Source organism: Hippocampus zosterae, chromosome 12, assembly GCF_025434085.1.
Source record: "Hippocampus zosterae strain Florida chromosome 12, ASM2543408v3, whole genome shotgun sequence".
NCBI lineage: Eukaryota > Metazoa > Chordata > Actinopteri > Syngnathiformes > Syngnathidae > Hippocampus > Hippocampus zosterae.
Genome location: NC_067462.1, coordinates 6,463,632 through 6,484,777, shown reverse-complemented (window position 1 = coordinate 6,484,777; position 21,146 = coordinate 6,463,632). Strand labels below are relative to the sequence as shown.

General features: G+C 42.6%; 1 protein-coding gene across 2 annotated transcripts in view; it reads left to right on the top strand.

The window, feature by feature from the left end:
* Positions 1-21,146, top strand: part of LOC127611236 (receptor tyrosine-protein kinase erbB-4-like) — a 155,932-nt gene that overhangs the window by 109,428 nt on the left and 25,358 nt on the right. For both annotated transcript variants that reach the window (XM_052081637.1, XM_052081636.1), the window contains exons 8-18: positions 682-795; positions 958-1,084; positions 1,777-1,850; positions 4,745-4,835; positions 6,235-6,434; positions 7,716-7,848; positions 9,707-9,800; positions 14,643-14,797; positions 16,722-16,766; positions 17,933-18,065; positions 20,774-20,896. In XM_052081637.1, the coding sequence (XP_051937597.1) occupies positions 682-795; positions 958-1,084; positions 1,777-1,850; positions 4,745-4,835; positions 6,235-6,434; positions 7,716-7,848; positions 9,707-9,800; positions 14,643-14,797; positions 16,722-16,766; positions 17,933-18,065; positions 20,774-20,896 (1,289 nt within the window). The remainder of the gene's footprint in view (positions 1-681; positions 796-957; positions 1,085-1,776; positions 1,851-4,744; positions 4,836-6,234; positions 6,435-7,715; positions 7,849-9,706; positions 9,801-14,642; positions 14,798-16,721; positions 16,767-17,932; positions 18,066-20,773; positions 20,897-21,146) is intronic.

The following is a 21,146-nucleotide window of genomic DNA, read 5'->3' as shown; positions in this document are numbered from 1 at the left end:
TTCTGTCTCCCATTTGTTGTTTTTCCTCAGGCATGGGGGTTTCTTAAAAGTCAGAATAGAGGCACAAAATGACAGAGGGCAATTTTTTCTTTTTTTTTTGGACTCTTTTTATGGATGTAATGCTTTCAGGTTCTACTGACCGTTTTAACTCATTTGAAGGGATTTTTTAAATTTTTTAGCTTTTTTTTTAAAGCTAAATATAAACTCCCATAAATGACCAATATTTAAAATGTTTTGCGTTACTTTCACCTGCTGTTTTTCCACGCGCGTTTTCAACAAACGGATATATTCTCGGCACGTTGAAAGCGTCACTCTGAGGTCATGAGCCAGGCTCGCATAAATATGGGAGGCCAAATTACACGATACTTCAAACCTTAAGAATATGATATTGACTCAAGGAAGAACAGCCCTCCCCAGCCAACCGACATACAAAATCCGAGACGCCCCCTGAGTGGCTGCCTCTCCAGCAGCACATATCCCTGTTTGCGATTTATCCATTTTGTATTTATATTGCACTTAATTGAAAATCTAGAGAGAAAAAATATCTTCCATTTGAAAGAAGAAAGTGACTCTTCCCCGCTTTTTGGGGGTGATTGGTTTAGCGGAGTACAAAAAGTAGCAGCACGTATAACAAACAGCCACAATTTGTAGTTGACAATTACAAAAAAAAATTTTTTCCAGACAACTTTGTGGTGGACCAGAGCTCCTGTGTGCGCGCGTGCCCCAGTAACACGATGGAAGTGGAGGAGAACCGCATCAAAATGTGCATTCCTTGTACTGACATCTGCCCAAAAGGTACATTTTTTGAGAAATGTTCCAAGTGTCGAAAAAAAAAACCTGGATAATTTCTAAATGGGTTTGTGTGACCTTTTTTGTGTCATAATCACCCTTCTTTGGCGTGACATTTCTGCGCTTCGCTCCATGAATGCTTTTTGCTGTCTTAACTGTGCATCGCAGCCTGCGATGGCATCGGAACTGCCACTCTGCAGACGGCTCAGACGGTCGACTCCAGCAACATTGACAAGTTTGTCAATTGCACCAAAATAAATGGCAATTTGGTGTTCCTCATCACTGGAATTAAAGGGTGAGACATAATCGGGGCTTCTTTTCAAGCCGATGGTACACTTCCTCATCCTGGTGATTGAAAAGATTTGAAAGTGGATGCATTGACGCAGTACCTTATTGGCCCGAATATAAGACAGTGTTTTTTTGCATTGAAATAAGACTGGAAAAAGTGGGGGTCGTCTTATGTTCGGGGTCTAGACATTACTGTATACCCATTCGTGACGCTAGATGGCGCCAGATATCATTGAAGCGAATATTGAACTTGACTCGCCAATCTGGAGAAAAGTGGGTCGAAGATCGGCCAGGTTAACCGGCAGCTGAGGAGAAGTTATGATGGAATTTACATTTCAAAAACCAGAATCCATTCATTTACGAATGTGATTGCGCTTTAGTTTACGTATTTCAATGTTTAGATATTAAGATTTGAATGAGGTAAAATAACATCAGGTAAAATAACATGCTTTTTCTCTTAAATATATTTTTATAATCATTTGTTTCAGATGTACTGTAATTATTTTCTGTATCAAAATTCATTTGGTGTTCAAAAAGTTCTTTTTTCAAACTTGAGTCTTGCAAAAGAGGGGGCCGTCTTATAATCAGGGTCGTTTTATATTTGAGCCAATACGGTATTTCTTCATATTTATTTAGATTGCCCTTCAACGACAACGGCGTTCATGTTGTTCTGTTATATTGTCACATTATCATTCACAGGGACGTCTATCACGACATTGAAGCTTTGGACCCGGAAAAGCTTCACGTGTTTCGCACCGTTAGGGAAATTACCGGTAAGTTTTGTTGATGCACCAGCCATACACACTGCTCGGGAGTGAGTACGCAGATGCTTTTTGTGGCGCATACATAGTGCGCTTTGCTTTGAGTGTTTAGTGAAGCCGAGTTCCCGTTCTCCCACTGGAGAGAACGGCCCACGCCGAGGACAGACATGGCTGCATAAGTTGAATATCAGATGAGTCTTTCGATCTAACGCTGTGTCTGCTGCTTTTTTTTTCCCCCTTGAGTGAGTCCCACAACCTTCGGTTTCACATCGCCGGGTTGTCCCTTCGTACAGCGTGAAGAAAATGCTGTAAGAAAATGTGGTGTGCATCATTAATTCTTCGGCAACTTCTCCTCTGAGTGCCCATTGCTTTGGTTACTGGGAATAGATTAGAAAAATCACATGTTAGCCTCAGTTTAGAAAGTGACACGTAGTCCAAGTCTTTCCTCAACAGATACATTTTTTACTATGAACATCAAATCGGGTATTTTGAGATGCCACGTTCTGTTAAAATAAAGCCGAAAAATGGTCAACAACCGTTAGCATGGGGGACGTTTTCGTAAAATCAGAATCTGATTTATTGGCCAGGTATGCAAGAAAAACACACATGGGATTTACTTCCCAGTGACAAACCTTTCAGAGAAACATAGACAAGACAACAATAACCAACATGGGGGACACAGAAGGAGAAGCCTGGCGGGTCACTGTTACGCCCCCCTTGATATCTTAGATGTGAAAGGAAACCGTCAGGAAGATGAGGGGGAAAAAAAAGTATATATTTGAATTATATCATATTTCTGAAATTTTAAGTTTTCAGAAAACAAGAAAAAAATAAGTCTCATGGCCTCAATTCCACCTTTGCGGATTACTTGTATGACTGAGACTCTGTAGGTCCATACATAAAAGGAAAAACCCCACAACAAGCATTTCTGTAATTTTCAGTGCTATCGCAAGAGTAATTTAAAAGTGACTTGGACCATGATGCTACAAGGCTAACGATGAAAAATGAGCAAAAATGTGGCTTTCCAAGTGGAATCCCAATGTTTTCGAATGAGTTCTTTTCCTTCTTGAGCGGCGAAAGCAAACAGGATTTAGTAAGCGAGTCTGTGTCCGCTCAGCTTGTCATCTCCCTGAGCTGTCACGACGACGCGACACTTGACGGAGGCGTCCAACCTGCCTCCACGACCCCGAGGTCACGAGTGCTTTTTCTTCTGCTTTTTAAATGAGCGCATCCTACACAGAGCACACTTGTCTCGGCTTTCCCAATTATTTTCCTCTCTTCCTTTTTTTTTTTTTTGCTTTCGTTATTGTCTCTTCAAAAAAAAACATTTATTGTTGAGTAGGCAAATCAAATCAAAATGATATGTCTTATACTTGGCTTTCTCGTGCTTTTGGCTTGCGCTATAATTACCACAACTTGAACCCTCTCAGCCATTGCTTGTGAGCACTGACCCTTTCTTCCTAAGTGGCTACATGCTATAATTTGCTCTATACGCGAATGTGCTCTCAGTAGAATGGGTTGAGAGACGTGATCTTTTCACTTTTGCTGGATTGAAAAAAAATAAAGAGCTGTTAAAACAGCACTGAAGCCGCCCCCTCCAAAAAACAAAAACAAATCTGCTTTCAAGACTGCAGTTAAAAAAAAAGAGAGACAGAGGTTGAACGGCACGCCGTTATTCTTGATCCATGGGCATTTAGACTGCATGTCACAGATTGGTTTACGTTGCCTTCGTTCATGTTTGAAGGCAGACTACTGAAAAAAAAAAAACCAAAAAAATAAATGTGATGTCATCCTATGACAAGACACTTTATCTAAAATAACTCTAACATAATGGCAGCAGTTTTTGGTTTTCATTTCAGCTTCTTCATTTCATCTTTCTGGTCACTTTTTTTGGCGCTTCCCAAAATGTGCATCATACTCCGCTCACATTAACTTGGCTTCAAATTCCATCGGGTGTATCCTCGCATGTACCCGACTTTACTCTATTTCCTCATTTCTTCACCAAACACGCTTCATATGCCTCCGACTCCACTCTGATGCTCTGTGGGGATCGCTACCAACAAAACAATGTCCACAAACTGATAAAGATGCTGTTGAAGGTTTATTGCTCTCTTGTCTACAAAAAAAAAAAAAGACTCGCGATTTACCTCATCCCTTCCTACCTCTCGACAACCTCCCTCCCTTCCCGAGTAAACTTTATGCATCCTGCAGGGGAGGGGGAAAAAGTGCAGTTTAATCAAATGGCGTCTGATTGTTCATTGATTAGAGAAAGCTGCACGGCGGCCATCACACCCACGATGATTTCCCGTGCTGTCTCCACAACGCATCTTCGCTTATGGTGCACGTGTTTATCGTGATGGAAACAACTCGAGTGTTGTTTTAATCTCCGAGAAACGCAAAGGTTGTCTTCATTCCATTCCAATTCATTTTGCCTCCCCATCCATTATTCCACCTGATATTACTTTCCTTACTCCCCCGTCCACTTATTTTGTTTGTCTTCTGATATTGGCGAGAGGATTATACCTCCATACTGGTCTCGACTGAATATTTCATGTTTTTCAATCCATTATTGAAAATCTTAAATGAGCCACATCCACCCTCTCAGCTCCTCGTCTATTTAAATGATTCAGCCGGGCGAGATGCGGATCGCTGAAAGGAAATGCAAAAAATGTTGATGTACGAGACTTGATGAGACACACACACACATACATACATACACACACATACACACAGCTGGCACCCGACTCTAGCCGAGAGCAGTGTGGTTACTATATCCTGGAATGCTGCTACTCCTCGAGGGATGCCAATGCACACACACACACACACACGCACGTCATCTTGTGTTCAGTCAGTGGCAGTGACTCATTATAACCCGTGTGCCTGTTTGTGTTTGTGTCCCCATTTAGGCTTCCTGAGCATTCAGTCTTGGCCGGATAACGTAACAGACTTGAGTGTTTTCAGCAACTTGGTAACGATTGGGGGACGATCTCTGTACAGGTAGTTGACTTGTGATTTGATACAAACGTAAGCTCTGTGAAACGTTTGGGAAATTAAGTTTATTATGGGAGGGCTGGGAGGGGTTAGCGTTGGATGTCGGTGAATTCCCGTGTGAGCGCGAGCTGTGGCTCACAGCAGCAACTGTGTTAGTTTGCCCATGTTGTACTGTCAAGAAATGTCGGGAAAGCGACTCACCGCTCCCCACATGCAAAGCTATTGTACCAGTGGTTCTTCACCTGGGTTCGTTCGAACCCTAGGGGTTCGGTGAATCGGTCTCAAGGGTTCAACGAAGCCTCTGCCATCAAGGTTAAGACACGGCAGACGCAACATGTCAAAATTAATCACTGGCTGATTCATTTTGTGCACAATTAAAAAACATGTACTTTGTACTAATTGTGTGGACTTTTTTCTGTTTTTTTATGTCTTGAATTTGTAAAAAAAATATATATATATATTTTTTTTTGACTAATGAAGGGTTTGGTGAATGTGCAAATGAACTGGTTGGGTTCGGTGCCGTGCCTCGAACAAGGTTAAGAACCACTGCATTATACAAATGAAGTATTCTGTAAAAAAAAAAAAAAAAAAGAAAAAAACCCTTAAAAAGGCTTTAAAAGTGGATTTTTTCGATCCTTCCTGAAAAGCCTCCTTTCTTTTTTTCTTTTTTTTCCAGGCTTAGGCAGCAAATGTACCACAACACAACCATTTTTTAAATAACAGAAAAACATAAAAAAAAAAACATTCAGAACAGCTAAATTAAAAGCAATAGTGTCCGAATCTTTAATTTTAGAACAACCCTTTCTACAAATTAGATGATATGCTTTTTGCCATAGCCTGGAATTGAAACAGTGGGTCCTTGAAATTTTGGGGTCTTGTACAAGGGGGACGGTTTGGAATTGTTGAAGAATTGAAGTACATTTTTCAAGTGACGAGACTCAGAAATTGTCGCGCATCTGGGCAGTCTTTTTATTTCAGGATGTGAAGGAAAACATACGAAAGCCATTTTTCTTGAAGGGCTCCCGGCATTACTTTCAAACGGAAGCCGATCCAACACCAGTTGGTCCAAACACGCACAGAACTACTTCTTCTGGGATGCCATTTCAAAAGCCGATGGTGTTTTAAGACCACCGATGGAAGATATTTACTTACCATAACTCACGTTGTATTTTTTTCTTCTCCTTTAGTTAGAAATCTTCATGGATGTTTTGTGTTATCACGAAATCAGACGGAAATTGTTGTCTGGGTGGTTGGCTCATCCGGGATATGCTCTTTTAGTCAAATTCAAACAAAACAAAAAAACAGGTCAAACATCGTTATTCATCTGGTTCCCTTCAAATGTGATTCTTCTTCAACCCTTTCTTTGTTGTTTTCTTTCTTCCCTCCTCCTACGTTTCCCTCTCAGTGGGATCTCCCTGCTGGTGTTAAAGCAGCACGGCATCTTATCACTTCAACTTCAGTCTCTCCGTGAGATCAGCGCAGGCAACGTGCACATTGTGGAGAATAGCCAGCTGTGCTACTACAACACAGTCAACTGGACCCGACTGTTCCGCGCCGCCAACCAGAAAGCTTTGACCCGCAACAACAGAGACCCGCAGATGTGCTGTAAGTTCAGAACGAAAACCAGGAAAAAATACATCAAAAATATCACAGACCGATCAGTATCAGGATCAAAGAAAGATGATTTTTCTTCATATAATTTTAAAAATAGTCTACCGCCAGATAGTTTTAACAAACAGTTGATTCGAACCAACAACACCCAAACTGTGCACTAAAAAATGAGTAACGGTTGCTTTTTCTGTTGGAAATATGACATATTTCCCTTTCTTTCGTCACCTCTCCAGTATTCGCCCGTTAACCAGAAAGTATCATCTCAGCCTGAGACCCATCAGCTTCGGTTTACCAGCCGCATACCAAAATAATGAATAAATAACAAACCAACAATGTTTTGATCCTCTAGTGCCATGTTCAAAAATGAATGGAACATGATCTTTCAGTTTTTCCATTGTAAGCGCACCCAACGGAGGTCTTTTGGAAGACAAAGGTGGAGCCTTCATCCTCATTTAGTTCATTTTTACCCATTTATCTTCTTTGGGTTCAAAGAAGGATTTTGAAAGCAGACAACAACAAAAAAGTTCTTTAGGCTCTTAAACGTGAGACAAAAGCATTGAGGAACATTCTGCGCGAGATGCAGATTCTTTGGGGGAAACGGTCACGCTTAGCCTCCAGCTTATTTTTATTTATTTTTTTAAATTAAGATTGTTGGTGATGCATTTTCTTTCAAGAACTAATCCCATTCCAGGTGCACTCAATGGTGCTTTTACTGCAGCTTTTCATGCTTTTCCAAGCATTTCCAACAATGCATTTTTAGTGCCCAAGTAGCACTTGAATCCGTTTGGCCGATATGTATTCTTGGAAGCAGATGCCAATATCTTTTAATGGCAAGCAAAATAAAAGGCTTTATTTTCAGTACCGCTGGGTGTGTTCCAGATTGGAATACTGTCGAGCTACTTACTTACAGCAGTCAGGAGTCGAAGTTGGAAGGTTCTCCTCTGATTTGCTATTCAAACAAACCGACTGCGCGGCATCTGAAAGAACATCCCGGGTCCCTCCGGCAATCTGACTCAGCAGTCTCACAAAGAAGCTGCACTGCGATGAGCCACACCATACTACGATTGCACTCCCACACTTTCACAAATAGATTTAAAAGGATGAAGAATGTACTGGGCGGGCGGCCCGGTGGTCCAGTGATTGACCTTACAATCCAGAGGTACCGGGTTCTGCTTGTGAGGATAAGCAGATGGGAAAATGGATAGATGGAAGAATGTACTTTGTATTGAATACAAATGTGTGCAAAGTTATGTATTGCTTTTGTGTCGTGAGCAGCCAAGGAGCGTATGGTGTGTGACCCGTTATGTTCCGACTCTGGATGTTGGGGTCCTGGCCCAGACCAATGTCTCTCATGCAGGGACTTCCGTAGGGGACAAAGTTGTGTGGAACACTGCAACCTGTATGAAGGGTAAGTCGTGCCTTCCATTGTTTACATTTCAGGGGTACCTTATACAGAGAGGCTTCATTCTTCCAGATGAAGTGTCGTTAACGCTGAACAATGAGTCATTTTTTTTGTCATGCCTTTGCGAGATGATGAAATTCCTTTTCCAAAGTACAACATCTGGCATGAACGAGGCCACCCGACAGCAGCGAAGGTGGAGAGTAGATGATCCAGAAGCGTCGGCTTCTTACTCTACACGTTATGAAACCAGACGTGAGGCAAAAGGCCGATCAATCAACGTATAATATGACCATCTGGAAATACAAATGTGTTTTATTGCTTAAGCGGATGTGCGCCTCGAAAGCAAACAACTCTGCTGTTCTTTTACGAACTGTTTATATCTTTCATGGGACTGACGTGGCATAGCCTGTCAGTCAGTAACTCATTCACTCCCAAAGACGTTTTTAAACGTCTTTTCAGACTTGGTCCAGAATTGGCTGGTACTGAATGAGTTAAGTAAAGTTTCAGTCAAACACATCACCGGGCTCTTTGTCATCGTTTGTAAGTCCAGCAATATTCACTCGGGATAGTAATTAATAGTTCATAACTCCGTTCAAAAGAGCAATTTAAGGTAAGTCACTTTGAAGAGCAGCCCTGAAGAGTGCCATCAGGGGGCGGGGCCTGTTGACTTTGAAGGTTTAGCTTGATGTTCTCCACCTCACGACTGGCAAAGCTTTTGTCCCCCGGCCCGGTGAGTTCTACTAATAACCCCCCCGAATAGTTTAACTTAATGACTGACTGGTACAAGGAGTCATTTAAAGTGCCAAATTGGGGGTGGATGCACTCACGAGGAGGAGGAAGGAGACCGGAGATGTCGATCGGGCGGGGGGGCTAGGCGTGTCACTGCGTGTCACAGTCACTTCTTGCGCACGGGGCCACGCCGTGCCTACCTGTCCATAAGGTCGTCGGCACCACCTGCACTATCACGGCACCGCAAGCAATCCCTCACTCTTCAGATATCGCCATCTTGTTGCTTATATTCGCCGTATATGATGGCAACACGGCCTTGGGGACGTACCCGCGCAAGCTAGCTTTGATTTTTATTTCAATTTTTTTATTATTTTTATTTTTTTTGAGGGACAATTTTATTTGAAGAGCTGAATCCTTTCTTTTATTCTCTTTTCCTGCACACGTAATGGCTCGGTGTCCCAATGTTGTTGATGTATAGCCTTGAGCATATTGCATTGATCGATATCATTGTGCTGCTCTTGATCTGAGACTAAAACCCAGCGCACGACAAACCATGCAGCTGATCGTATCTCCAGTGGAACACAGCGCGAAAAATGACAAAAATACTTTTCAGCACACACATGACGCAGTGATGGATATTACAAGTTGGCGAGTGTTCATGCCTCGGTCCCGTTCACACGATTGGCAGCGCAGTTTTATGTCTGCTATGCTCATGCAGGAGTAAGACCATGACTGCAGTCTAAATATTTGATGAAAAATCACTTTTAAGCCATAAATATAATTAGTCGCGTGGAAAAAAAGAAATTGTTTTTTTATTCGCCACTACTTCCAGGCCAGCATGAACATTTCATTCAACAAACCTCAACTTGTGTTAACTGTATCAAAGCAGGTTTGAAACTTAACTCACATTTGATACTGTGTTTATGTTTGGAAATACTGTAGATTGCATACATGTAAGATGGAATATGAAGGGGAACGTAGTCATTCGCGTAACACCCTTGAAGTCTAACCCACTGGTTCCGGTTCTCTGTCTTTTTATGTATTGATTTTTTTTCACCTCTTTCTCTGCATAAAAAGATGCGCCATTGTCATATGAACATGAGGCCACGTCTTTCCTGTCCAATTCATCATTCAGGGAGATTCGAGAGTTTGCCAACGACTCGGTGTGTGTGGAGTGTGATTCCCAATGCGAGCGGGCTGACGGCAACTCTTTGACCTGCCACGGTCCGGTAAGTGCGCTACTCGAGTCAGCAACCACAAGGCCAACTTGAATGTTTATGTGGAGCGCATAAATCCTCTGATATTAGCTGCCAAAGTGGCTGATGCAATATTTTTTTTTGTCAGAATTGAGAAGAAATTATACATTTAGTTACCAATAAAATACTGTGCATATTTTAATGTAGTAGCTACGGGGTGCCTTTATGCAAATCTTACTTTATACAATGTATTTTTCTTCACTGCCATAGAAATATATTTTTTTTATTGCAAAGAAACACTTTATTTTCCTTTGGTTTATTTTTTTTAATTATTATTATTTGTATCGTATGCTTGAATTTGAGAGATTGAAAGGGGAAAAAAAACGTGGTTTCTATCTGGCTGTGCAGCACACCACCCACGCTGAAGTGGAGACCTTTTAAAAGTGTATCTTACTGTTCGATTGACAGGTGTAACTGTGGAGCTGTCGGGGCACAAGAATGCCGAAGTGCAGTTTGCAGAACAAGTCGTTGTTGTAATCATGAAGGTTGCAAATGTCAGTTTTTATTGCAATATTTTCAGAACCTATTTTTTTTTCCCTTTTAGTTTCTGGCACAAATCAATGGCAAAAATAAAGCGCATCGTGAGTAAGGAATATTTTGTGGAATTTTTTTCCCCCATCTGATCCAAATCATTTTTTTTCAGTCATTTGTCCAAAAGGAAATAACGGAAAATTAACCAAAACAATCCCTTCAGAAGGGATGTGCTTAGTTTATTTATTTAGTTATTCGTTTATGGTGGCAAACAAGCCTCGAAACAATTGTTCCTTTTAGATCAAACTTTTATGCAGCAATATTTGTGTCTCAGAAGTACTTGTGTTGGGTGAACAATTTCCAACATGACTAACTCACTGCTTTTGCAATGTTGATGTAAAGGCGATGTTAAAGACAACAAACTCGGTTTCTCTTCCATCAGGCTCATACACAAACGATTTTAAAAATGTTCTGTTTGTGTTATCGGTTTCAAAGTGGGACTTAAAGTTGCTAGTTATGATATTTTTTTTTCCCTCGGGTATTTTTTTGGGGGGGGCATAAATGCTCGCTTGAGGGGATGGAAAAATTGCTAACTTTAGTGACTATGTTGCGACACTAGTTCCACATTTTAAAAATATCTCCTCTCTCGTCACTCCACCAAAAAAGGGGGAAATAACTCATTCAAATAAATGAATAAATTGTCCAGAGGGGAAGAAACTGGAATTAATCAATAGAATCGATCACTCACCCAGCGCTATGACCTAGTTTTCATTGGTTTACCATCATCCATCCTGCCAGCCATTTTCTATCCTGCTTGTCTTATTTTGAGACGTTTTATTCACCTTTAATCCAATATTTGTTTGTTTTTTTTTTGGGGGGGGGGGCTTGTTTTTAATTATGATTGCATTTGTGCATTTGTGGCTTGACTCAGTTTGGCCCCATCTGTGGGGGGAAAAACCCATTTAGCGCCATGCTCTGTCGACACATGTCTGCACAAGCCCTTCCCTCCCTCCTTCTCGTCGTGTATTTTGTCACGCAGTGTATGATGGGAATGTCTCATATTAACCTGTTGCGCCCTTGTCGTAGCATCCGCATGTGCAGCCCGGGCGGCCAAATGGATTAGAGCGATCGTGTTAGGGTTGCAGAGCCCTTGGCAATTAAATGAGAGTTTACACAAAGTGATTTGATTGGCCTAATGCCCTGTTGTAGTGAGGCTGGGGAGACAAACGTGTTTGTGAGCGCAGCGGGCTGTGTTGTCGACACAATATGAGATGACTGTCAAGAGAAAGATCAATAACGTTAGTTTCCTGAATGAAAAGCCCCTCTGCTTCAAACTCATTCTCCTTCGTAGTATGACAAAATAAATTGTACATTAAAAAAAATCGACATCATGCTTGGCTAAGAAAAGAATATTATTTATTCTCTCTCTGAAGTGAGAGGGCAGCATCACTGTGTCAGTCCCCAAGGAGCCCCCCCCCCCACCCCTTCCGAGTTAATCTTGACAGGGGTTGCTTTGCTAATTGGCCTCTGCAGCAACGAGCCCTCAAAAGGTGTTTAACCTGTGTCCCTGCATTAATATTGAAGTACATTTGAAATGTAATCAGCAGCCTGGCCTGGCGCTATTCAGAGTCCCTTTACATTTCATCCTTTTTTTTTTTAATGAGTCAAAGTTTCTGTCTTTATTCATCCGAAATTATCCGTTTTATTTGTTTACAGCATTTTAGAAGCACACGGGATTTAACTCATTTAGTACCAGCCAATTCTGGACCAAGTCTGAAAAGACGTTTAAAAACGTCTCTGGGAGTGAATGGGCTAAGTAAGAACAGAGTGTCTTATTAACGGTAGCTCGTATGTTGATGTTTTTTAAATGGAAAAAAAAAACTATTTCACACAAAAGCATCAGTAAAAATGTTGATCACGATCAAGCTTACGTTATCAGGCCAGGAAAACGATTTGAATTGGACAAAAAATTGGCTGTAGTGCACATTCACGGGCAGGTACGTGTGTAGCCGCGCTGCATCACACCGAATGGAGTTTCTTATATTTTGGTTATGTCAGTTAGCTACATTAAAGGGTCAACGAGAAACAGTTCTCGGTGTGATAAAGAAGATTCATTCATTCATCTTCCGAGCCGCTTGATCCTCACTAGGGTCGTGGGGGGTGCTGGAGCCTATCCCAGCTGTCTTCGGGCAGTAGGCGGGGGACACCCTGAACCGGTTGCCAGCCAATCGCAGGGCACACAGAAACGAACAACCAACCACGCTCACACTCACACCTAGGGACAATTTAGAGTGTTCAATCAGCCTGCCACGCATGTTTTTGGAATGTGGGAGGAAACCGGAGAAAAAACTCCACACAGGGAGGCCGGAGCTGGAATCGAACCCGGTACCTCTGCACTGTGAAGCCGACGTGCTAACCACCGGACTAACGGGCCACCCGAGAGAAGATTTGTAAACCACAATGTAAAAGATATTGTTAAATTGATACTTCTGTGGGCAGTCCAGTGGTTAGCATAAGCAGAGTTTGCATGTTCTCCCCGGGCCTGGGTGGGTTTTCCCCGGGTGCTACGGTTTCCTCCCACATTCCAAAAACATGCGTGTCAGGCTAGTTGAACACTCTAAATTGTCCCTAGGTGTGAGTGTGAGTGCGAATGGTTGTTCGTCTCTGTGTGCCCTGCGATTGGCTGGCAACCGATTCAGGGTGTCCCCCGCCTACTGCCCGGTGACAGCTGGGATAGGCTCCGGCACCCCCCGCGACCCTAGTGAGGATCAAGCGGTTCGGAAGATGAATGAATGAATGATACTTCTGTGACTTCACTGTGCCAATATGAGAGAGAGACATAATGTAGTCATACAGGATGGCTGCACGCTGTACGTGTGTGCGTGCGTTTGTATCTTCCACTTGGCAATTAGATGTTCTTGAAGCCTGTTGATTGCCTGAAAGAACACTTCTCTCCTTCCTTACCTCCTCCCTCGAATATATTAGGACCATAAATCCTCTTCGAGGCGGATTGTTATGGTCATGGCGAGTGCTTTGAGGAATGGTTATTATGAGCTTCCTCCTCTCCCACTGCTTTATGCGTCTCAATTGCTTTTGGCCCTCTCCACGCATTTCTTCACTCATTCATCTCTTGCATATGCTTGTCGGTGTTCGACTGTGATATTTTTTTTTCTTGTCTCTTTCCATTTTTTTCCTCCCTCTGTCTTTCACTTTCTCTATTAGTTTATTACTTTCAAGCTCCAGGATGTATATCTTTATCTCTACATTGCCCGTAACAGCTTTAACGTCACCGCCGTCAAGGGCGTGTCATAGCTACCTATTGTTGATATCTATGGTCAAGCCATTTGATTCCCATAATACAAGGCGTGCCGCATACCTTATAGATTATAAGGACGTTACTCCATGTATGTGTGATTGTTTTATTAGTCGTGACTGTGTGTCATATTTCAGCATCACATTTGAGCGATGTCACACTGTTTTGCTTTGCTCTTATTATTTATTTATTTATTTATTTATTTATTTATTTATTTAACAAACTATGACCTTTGGTTGTGTGTAAAAAAAGGAGGATTCAGGTCAATTCAGGTCAATTCCTACCATGCAGCAACATTACCTTCTAAAGGTACATATACTTAACAGAATTGAATGTAATGGAAATTGCATCGAAAAACACGCCCATTTTTGTCATTAACATACGAGGTTTTCACAGGACAGCAACGATTTTATCGAGAGAAAAAAAATCAGCCACTATAAAGGATATGTTATCTTATCTTATCTTATCATGCCGTTTAGTTGACACTGGCCACAAGAGGGCGCCTTGGTGTTGGCCGCTGTCACAAGTACTTGACACTTTGAAATAAAGCCAGTGTTGGTTCTCGCCCATCCCAAACAATAAATGTAACCACCTAGCCTGTTCAGTGTCACGGGTGAGCTAATTCAATCCCAGATGACTTTGGGCGAGACAGGGGCTACACCCGGACGAGTCTGCATTTTCCAGAAAAACCTGGATGTTAGGTTAATTCAAGACTCAAAATGTTGCATAGCTCTGAATGGTTCCTTGTCTGTACGCGTCTTCCGACTGGCTTTCGACCAGTTCTAGATTTAACCTGGCCTCTTGCTCGATATTAAAGAGGAATGGGCTCCGACTCACCCATGACCTAAATGACAACAAATGAAAACGATTGAACAAATGGATGAAGGTATGCTCCAAAGTAAGACTATTACTATAGTGTCTTACGATCCTCCCCAATTTTGGTCAAACTCAATAACGCGTGCCGCCGGGAGATTGGAACTTTGATTCTTCACTCTAGCTGAGTAAACAATGTTGTGTGTCTATTTTTGCAGGGCCCCGAGCATTGTGTAAAATGCATCCATTTTAAGGACGGTCCTAACTGTGTGGAAAAGTGCCCAGATGGCCTGCAAGGCGCAAACAGTTTTATCTTCAAGTATGCCGAAAGCAACAATGAGTGCCATCCCTGCCATGCCAACTGCACACAAGGGTGAGGAATGAAAGTCGCGATGAGGACACTCATGTGTAATTTTGTAAATGCGCAAAATTAAGCACCCAAAGACAATACAGGCAGGATGTCTTTTTTTTTTTTTTTTGGTCATATAAAAAAACTCATTTCCAGAGCCAAGGCTTTCCCAATATTAACAAGATGACATTGCAATAAACACCAACGTTTTCCTTTCGATTCAAATTATTTCGACAGTTACTCCTTTTTTTTATTCTCCTGCTGTGTTCCTCTCACATAAACGCATATCTTGATATCTTTCGAGACCAAAGCAATAAATAGAGGCATGATGGAGAAAATGAGAAGGGATGAAAGGAGCGGAGTCCTTCACGTCTTTCACTAGCCAGTCAGCTTTCCATGCAATATTCAGCACTGGTTGCTGAGACAAAATTTTGTATTTTACTCCACAGGGAGCGTGTGTCATTTGAGTGTGTTATTTCTCCTTTCCTGAGTGACAGCCCCCGGCTCACTGGAGCATAACAATGTAGTCGTAAATGGAAAACACCCGGCTGACACTTTGTCACAGGTACAGCTTCATAAGCAGCTCTCCCTCTCAAGAAGACACGCCGGGAGAATTAGAGGGAACGATCGGATAAAATCCAAATGACAAAAAGCAGGAAGTTAAACTCCTGTCCTGTCTTTGTAACCCTTTTCTACAGTCCGTTTTTTAATGCACACATGTGGCCTGATATACAATTAAAAGCTATCCTAGCGTAGCTGAAATTTTTGTCACATATCTCCTTGCCGGCAGACTTGCATGAAAGCAAAGGGAGAAGAATCTTTGATGGTTCTGAATGCAGCCTCTCCAGTAATATGCAATAATAGCCAAATCACTCTACATACATTTGCTAGCTTTATAGAAGTATCTTACAACATTTGGCCGTGTAACAGTGAAAAAAAAGAATGTATTGAATTTATCTCAAATGTTTGCATGAAAATAAAATCATCTGAATACATATTCTACCAAGAAGGTGCATAAATGTCCATTTAAGTCGACCGCACATCGGAGAAAGTGCCCAAGTGAGCATGCAAATTAGTGCCCGATTTTTGGAATTCTAATACATTCAGCCTTTGGTATGTTCTGGGGCAGTTTTATCTTCATTAGACAGTCATACCTTGGTCTTCAACCATAATCCAAAAGGCAGGAGGAGTCTAGTGGCGCATTCAAGTGCGCTCAGTTTGGTCGGGAAACGATTTCGGTCATCATCCGAGGCATAAAAAACTCAAGATTTTTGGTCGAAAACCGATTTGGTCGAAAACCGATTTGGTCGAGAACAGAGACTTTCAAAAACCAAAAACTGTAATTGTTTATATCCAATGAAGTATATAGCATTGATGTATGAGTTATCTTTGTTCCTTGACCACCCTCGTAACTCAGATCACATTCAATCTCCCACGCCTATTTTACTCAATTCACGGCAATTTCCCAATTTTGAAACATCTTTGCATCTCTTAACCCAGGTGTGGGCAAACTACGGCCCGCGGGCCAAATCCGGCCCCTTGGTCTTTTTAATTCGGCCCACTAAGGTTGGTACACAATTAATGTTCGATGTCCACGACTGCATTCATTTCATTTGGACTTGTAATAACTGGCATTTCAACGCCAGGTGGCACAGTTACTTGAAGTTGCAGAGAATAGGGAGGAATGGGGAGACGATACGGAAGCCCGCAGTAGCGCCAAGTCAAGCAAATCCCGTTCGATACGACGAAATAATGTATTCTTAAAGTCTGAAAAACGTGCCAAAAAATGCAAAATACTGCTTTTTAAATAAAGAAATCCAATTAATATTACGTCGAATTTAGTTCACCCTTTTGATCCGGCCCTCCATAATAATTTCTGGTTCTCATGTGGCCCTATGCAAAAAATAATTGCCCACCCCTGTCTTAACCCCATTTTGTATTTTTCTAGGTGCAGTGGGCCAAGACCTCAGGACTGTATCGGCTGGATGGACAGGTACAATCTTGTCTCGCGTTCCTCTTAAAACTCAAAAGCAGAGCACGGACTACGTCGACAATCACATCTGTTTGCAACAGTCGAACCTGTTTTTATCTGTTCACGAGAACGGAAGTTATTCTAGCTCCTCCTTTCCATTTTCACTTGCGATCGTTTTCGCTGACCATGTGGCTCACTATGTTTGTATACGGACTACATAGGAGCGCATCTATTTTTAGCGGCTCGCGGCTTCTTTTCCCGATGAATAGGCAGCCTTATACCAAGGGCAATCGATGGTGAAGCAGATAAGTAAAAAATACAGGGGACTCTTTGGAGAACGGATAAAAATGTACACTTTGCTTGCTCAACACCGAGACACGGCTAACAGGATAAAGAAGCAGCAGCAGCAGAATGGAAGTCAGCTGACCTGTTGAGCGGCTCAGCGCTTATCAGATCCTCGATAGCAGTTGCGGTGATACATTAAATGTCCAGCTCAGCCGGCAGCTTGGGTGTCACACATCTGACACACAATCTGCTTCCTCGGTGGCAGCATCGCCTTTTGTGAATGATTTCAAGCGGCTTATCGGGCATTCATTATCACCAAAAGGCCAATATTTCAGTGTAGGGACTCATTGCCTCGTTTGATTAAGCTGTCAATCAATATTCATCAAAATGGGCCATTCCGAACCATGGTTCGATGTGGTTATGTTGACTCAAGGCTGCCTTCTTGATTGACGTCATTGCGTGTTTCTACTGTTCCTGTTTGTCGATGGCAAAAAAAGATTACGCGCAGTCGATTGAGAGGCACATGGCTTATCTTTATCCCGACTGACTTAACGTCATCGGTGGGTCACACCCTGGACTGGTCACCACTCAATGACAGGTACACAATCATAGGAAGAAGATGCAGCCCCGCGGTGTCACCGCCTGTAATTCCCGTTACGGCCGTCACATTTACACGATGAAAAACAGAATGTCGCATTCGATGGCAGGTGAGCACGGCAGGTAGCGCTCAAGTCTGCGTGAAACCCAGAATTTATGGACCAAGGAAACAAGCAACATACACGTCTTTAAATCCTTTCGACTTCGCCCCAACTTTTCTTCCTCCCAGCGGCGTTGCTTCATCCATTCTAATGACTTATCTCACCTTTCCTCCTTCTCATCCCCTTCCACGTTATTGTCCTCAGAACCCCTTTGATCGCGGCAGGGGTGATCGGCAGCCTCTTCATGGTGGTTATCGTGGCGCTGAGCGTGGCGGTGTCTGTGCGCCGGAACAACATTAAGAAGAAGCGGGCCCTCCGTCGCTTCTTGGAAACAGAGGTGAGTGATGTCTTCGGTCTCGGGTATTCACTTAGCTAGTCTTAGGAAACACAGGATGCTCTGACAGAGATGAATGCAGCTAAATGCTCTTGACACTTGCTCAGATTAACAGTAGTAACTGCCCCAAGACAGCTGACATCCCGACCCTCGTGAGGATAAAGCTCCTCGAATAAAGGATGATATATATATCCCTTATTTTCCACACTAAAAGGCACACTGGATTATGAGGCGCACCTTCAACGATGGTCTATTTTGTAATTTTTTTCATGCACTGGGCGCACCGCATTATAAGAAAATCTACAACACATCCACTAGATGGAGCTATGCTCAAAGAAACGCCAACAGAACGATTAGATGTCAGTAAAACGTGTTTAATAACGCAGCGACACAGTTCACGTAACCAACACAAGTTATAATATTGAGTCGTTAACGTTGAACTCTCTTGCCGCAGCTCAATTTTCATGTTCAACTGCGCAGCCGATCACCTTAAGTTTGAACTCTGCGTTGTCAGCATGTCTCGAGCAAGGAGCCATTTTGGGGTCGAAATCTTACCGTAATGACCGTACACAAGGCACATCGGATTTTAAGGCACGCTGTGAGCTGTGAGCTTGGCAGGCTTTTAGGTGCGCCTTTTCGTGCGGAAAATACGGTGTGTGTATATGTGTACACCTCCCCCTGCAGGAGACTCTGGTCAAATTCATGTGCTATGAATGTATAGTTTGTAATTACACCATATACCGGTAAATTATACACTTTATTTTCCTTAGGATCCTGTTTTTTTCTCTCTTAGTGAGGGGCTACAGGATTCAGTTCATACACTTGATTCGCTTACCAAATGTGGTCATGGTCGAAGTTTTATAGCAATATTTCACAAACAGTGTACAGTCATCTTGCGAATTGTTAACCAAACTAACAAATAAATGCTTGTGGTGCAGGATTTTGCAGTGAGAGAATATTGTTAGGAAACGGATGTGGGCTCAGGTAGACCTCTTTTAGCTTTCTTCACAATACAATGCTGTTATGAAAAGGCATCGGGATGGTAACATTAGTCGAGGAAGGATCTTCTCAGAGTGTGTTCAAACAGGAAAAGTGCACTACTGGCTTGGATTTTAAGGCACTCAATTGCCCACGTGCAAAATTAGGTCTGGTAGTTTGCGCTCTTTACAGTAGCTGGTCCTGCGCTTCGCGCGCATGCAAAGCGGCAGCGCTGGCGAAACATTACCTTTGCACTTGCTATTACGATCTCCTATTGTGGTTGTCACAAAGACACTCGCGTGTCATTTCACTCTGTTAGGAGACTCCCTGTATAGAGAAAAACCTGTACGGGTGCTTCATCCACGGATTATCCATCAAGAGGCGGAGATTGATGAGAGAGTGGATAATGGCGGACGTAGTCAAAGGGAAGCAGGCGGTTGAAGGAGTGGGGTCGAGCAGGCAGGGAGTTGAGCACAGCTGAACTTACAGAAAGTCGGGGCGAAAAGTAGGCAGGCATATAATGAACTGAGAACGGTACAAGTGTAACCAACAAAGAGTGATTAAATAAAAAATGAAAATAAAAAACAGACACCGACAGACCAAATTTTGCATTTCGCTCATCTGGAGGTGGACATCAGAAAATCACAATACAGAATTAATGGATATATTAATGGATAATTAATTTTGGGAAACCATATCAATGTTTAATCATCTCCACATATTGCGTACACAGCGCACAACAAATTGATGCATAATCAGTTTTGAAATCAAAAGTCAAGAATAATGACTGTTGTTGTGGATTACATATGACAATTTGAAATTTTGGTTCAGACTTTAGCAAGCATCATGGAACTTGACATGCTTGATTTGCTTTTGCGGGCCACATAAAATGATGTGGCGGGCCAGATCTGGCCCCCGGGCCTTGACTTCGACACCTGTGATCTACAGCATGTGTTTTTTTTTGTTTGTTTGTTTTTCTAGTGTGCGGTCTGTCGGTTGGAATCTTTTTTGTTGTTTTGTTTTTTTAGGACTTTCTTGCAGTTGAACCCAGGTGCTCCCCCCCAAAAACGTGTTGTTTCACATTTCAGCACCACTATTTAGAGTGAGGATGTGGACAGTTCCGACTGCGTCGTGCTGCAGCAGCTGCGCTGGCTGGACAGCTCCTTGCAGCGTACAAGAGCCTGCTGGTTTCAAATGTGATTGTTTGTTTGTGTGCGGTCACGTACCTCCCTCCAGATGCTGATTTGTTATTCCGTTTCAATGAAGATTTGCTATTGTTTTTAATCAAACTGTAACAACCATGAGCCAGAGGGGGGAAACCCGGGCTGCCCACCCAAGTCTTGCCCGCTTTTGAATCTAATCCTCCTTATATTGCTTCCGTTTTGGGCGCTTTTGCTTCCCCCGAGCAAGTCGGCTGCCTGCTTCCTCATTGCTGCCTTCTCATTGTTTTATTTCTATCCCCCCCCCCCCTTTACTCCCGCCCCTCTCTCTCTCATTTGCTCCATTATCTCGTTATTGCTCTACTCGAGAAGTCATGATAGAACAGAACAGTGTGAACTTCAAGTTTAGAGATCCTGTCGTGATCCCCCCCCCCCCTCCACCCCCCTTTCCCATGTTCTTTTGCCACTTGTTAATGCGAATCCTCGCTGTTCGGTGACGGATGACATCATATTGAGCAGTCACTGTTACGATTGGTTGTACAATGAGTGAGGATTATTTTCTGTTTTCCTCAGCTGGTAGAACCTTTGACACCCAGCGGGACAGCACCCAACCAAGCTCAGCTTCGAATCTTGAAAGAGACAGAACTCAAAAGAGTCAAGATCCTCGGCTCCGGAGCCTTTGGGACAGTGTACAAGGTAAAAAAAAAAAAGTCAATTCAAGTGTCATGGTAGTCAGCTGCCTTTGCAAAATACATTCCGACGCATCATCGTTCTGATCAATCCTGAGGAATCTTTAAGTGGAAGAAAGTGAATGGTATTCCCAGATCATGAATGCCAAGATATTAGTTTGAAAAATGGAAGCAGAAGGTGAGGAGAATGAGGTAATAGAAACCAGGAAGTCCCGTGTGGTCATAATGTAATTAGATGTTAAGTTAAGGTGGGAGCC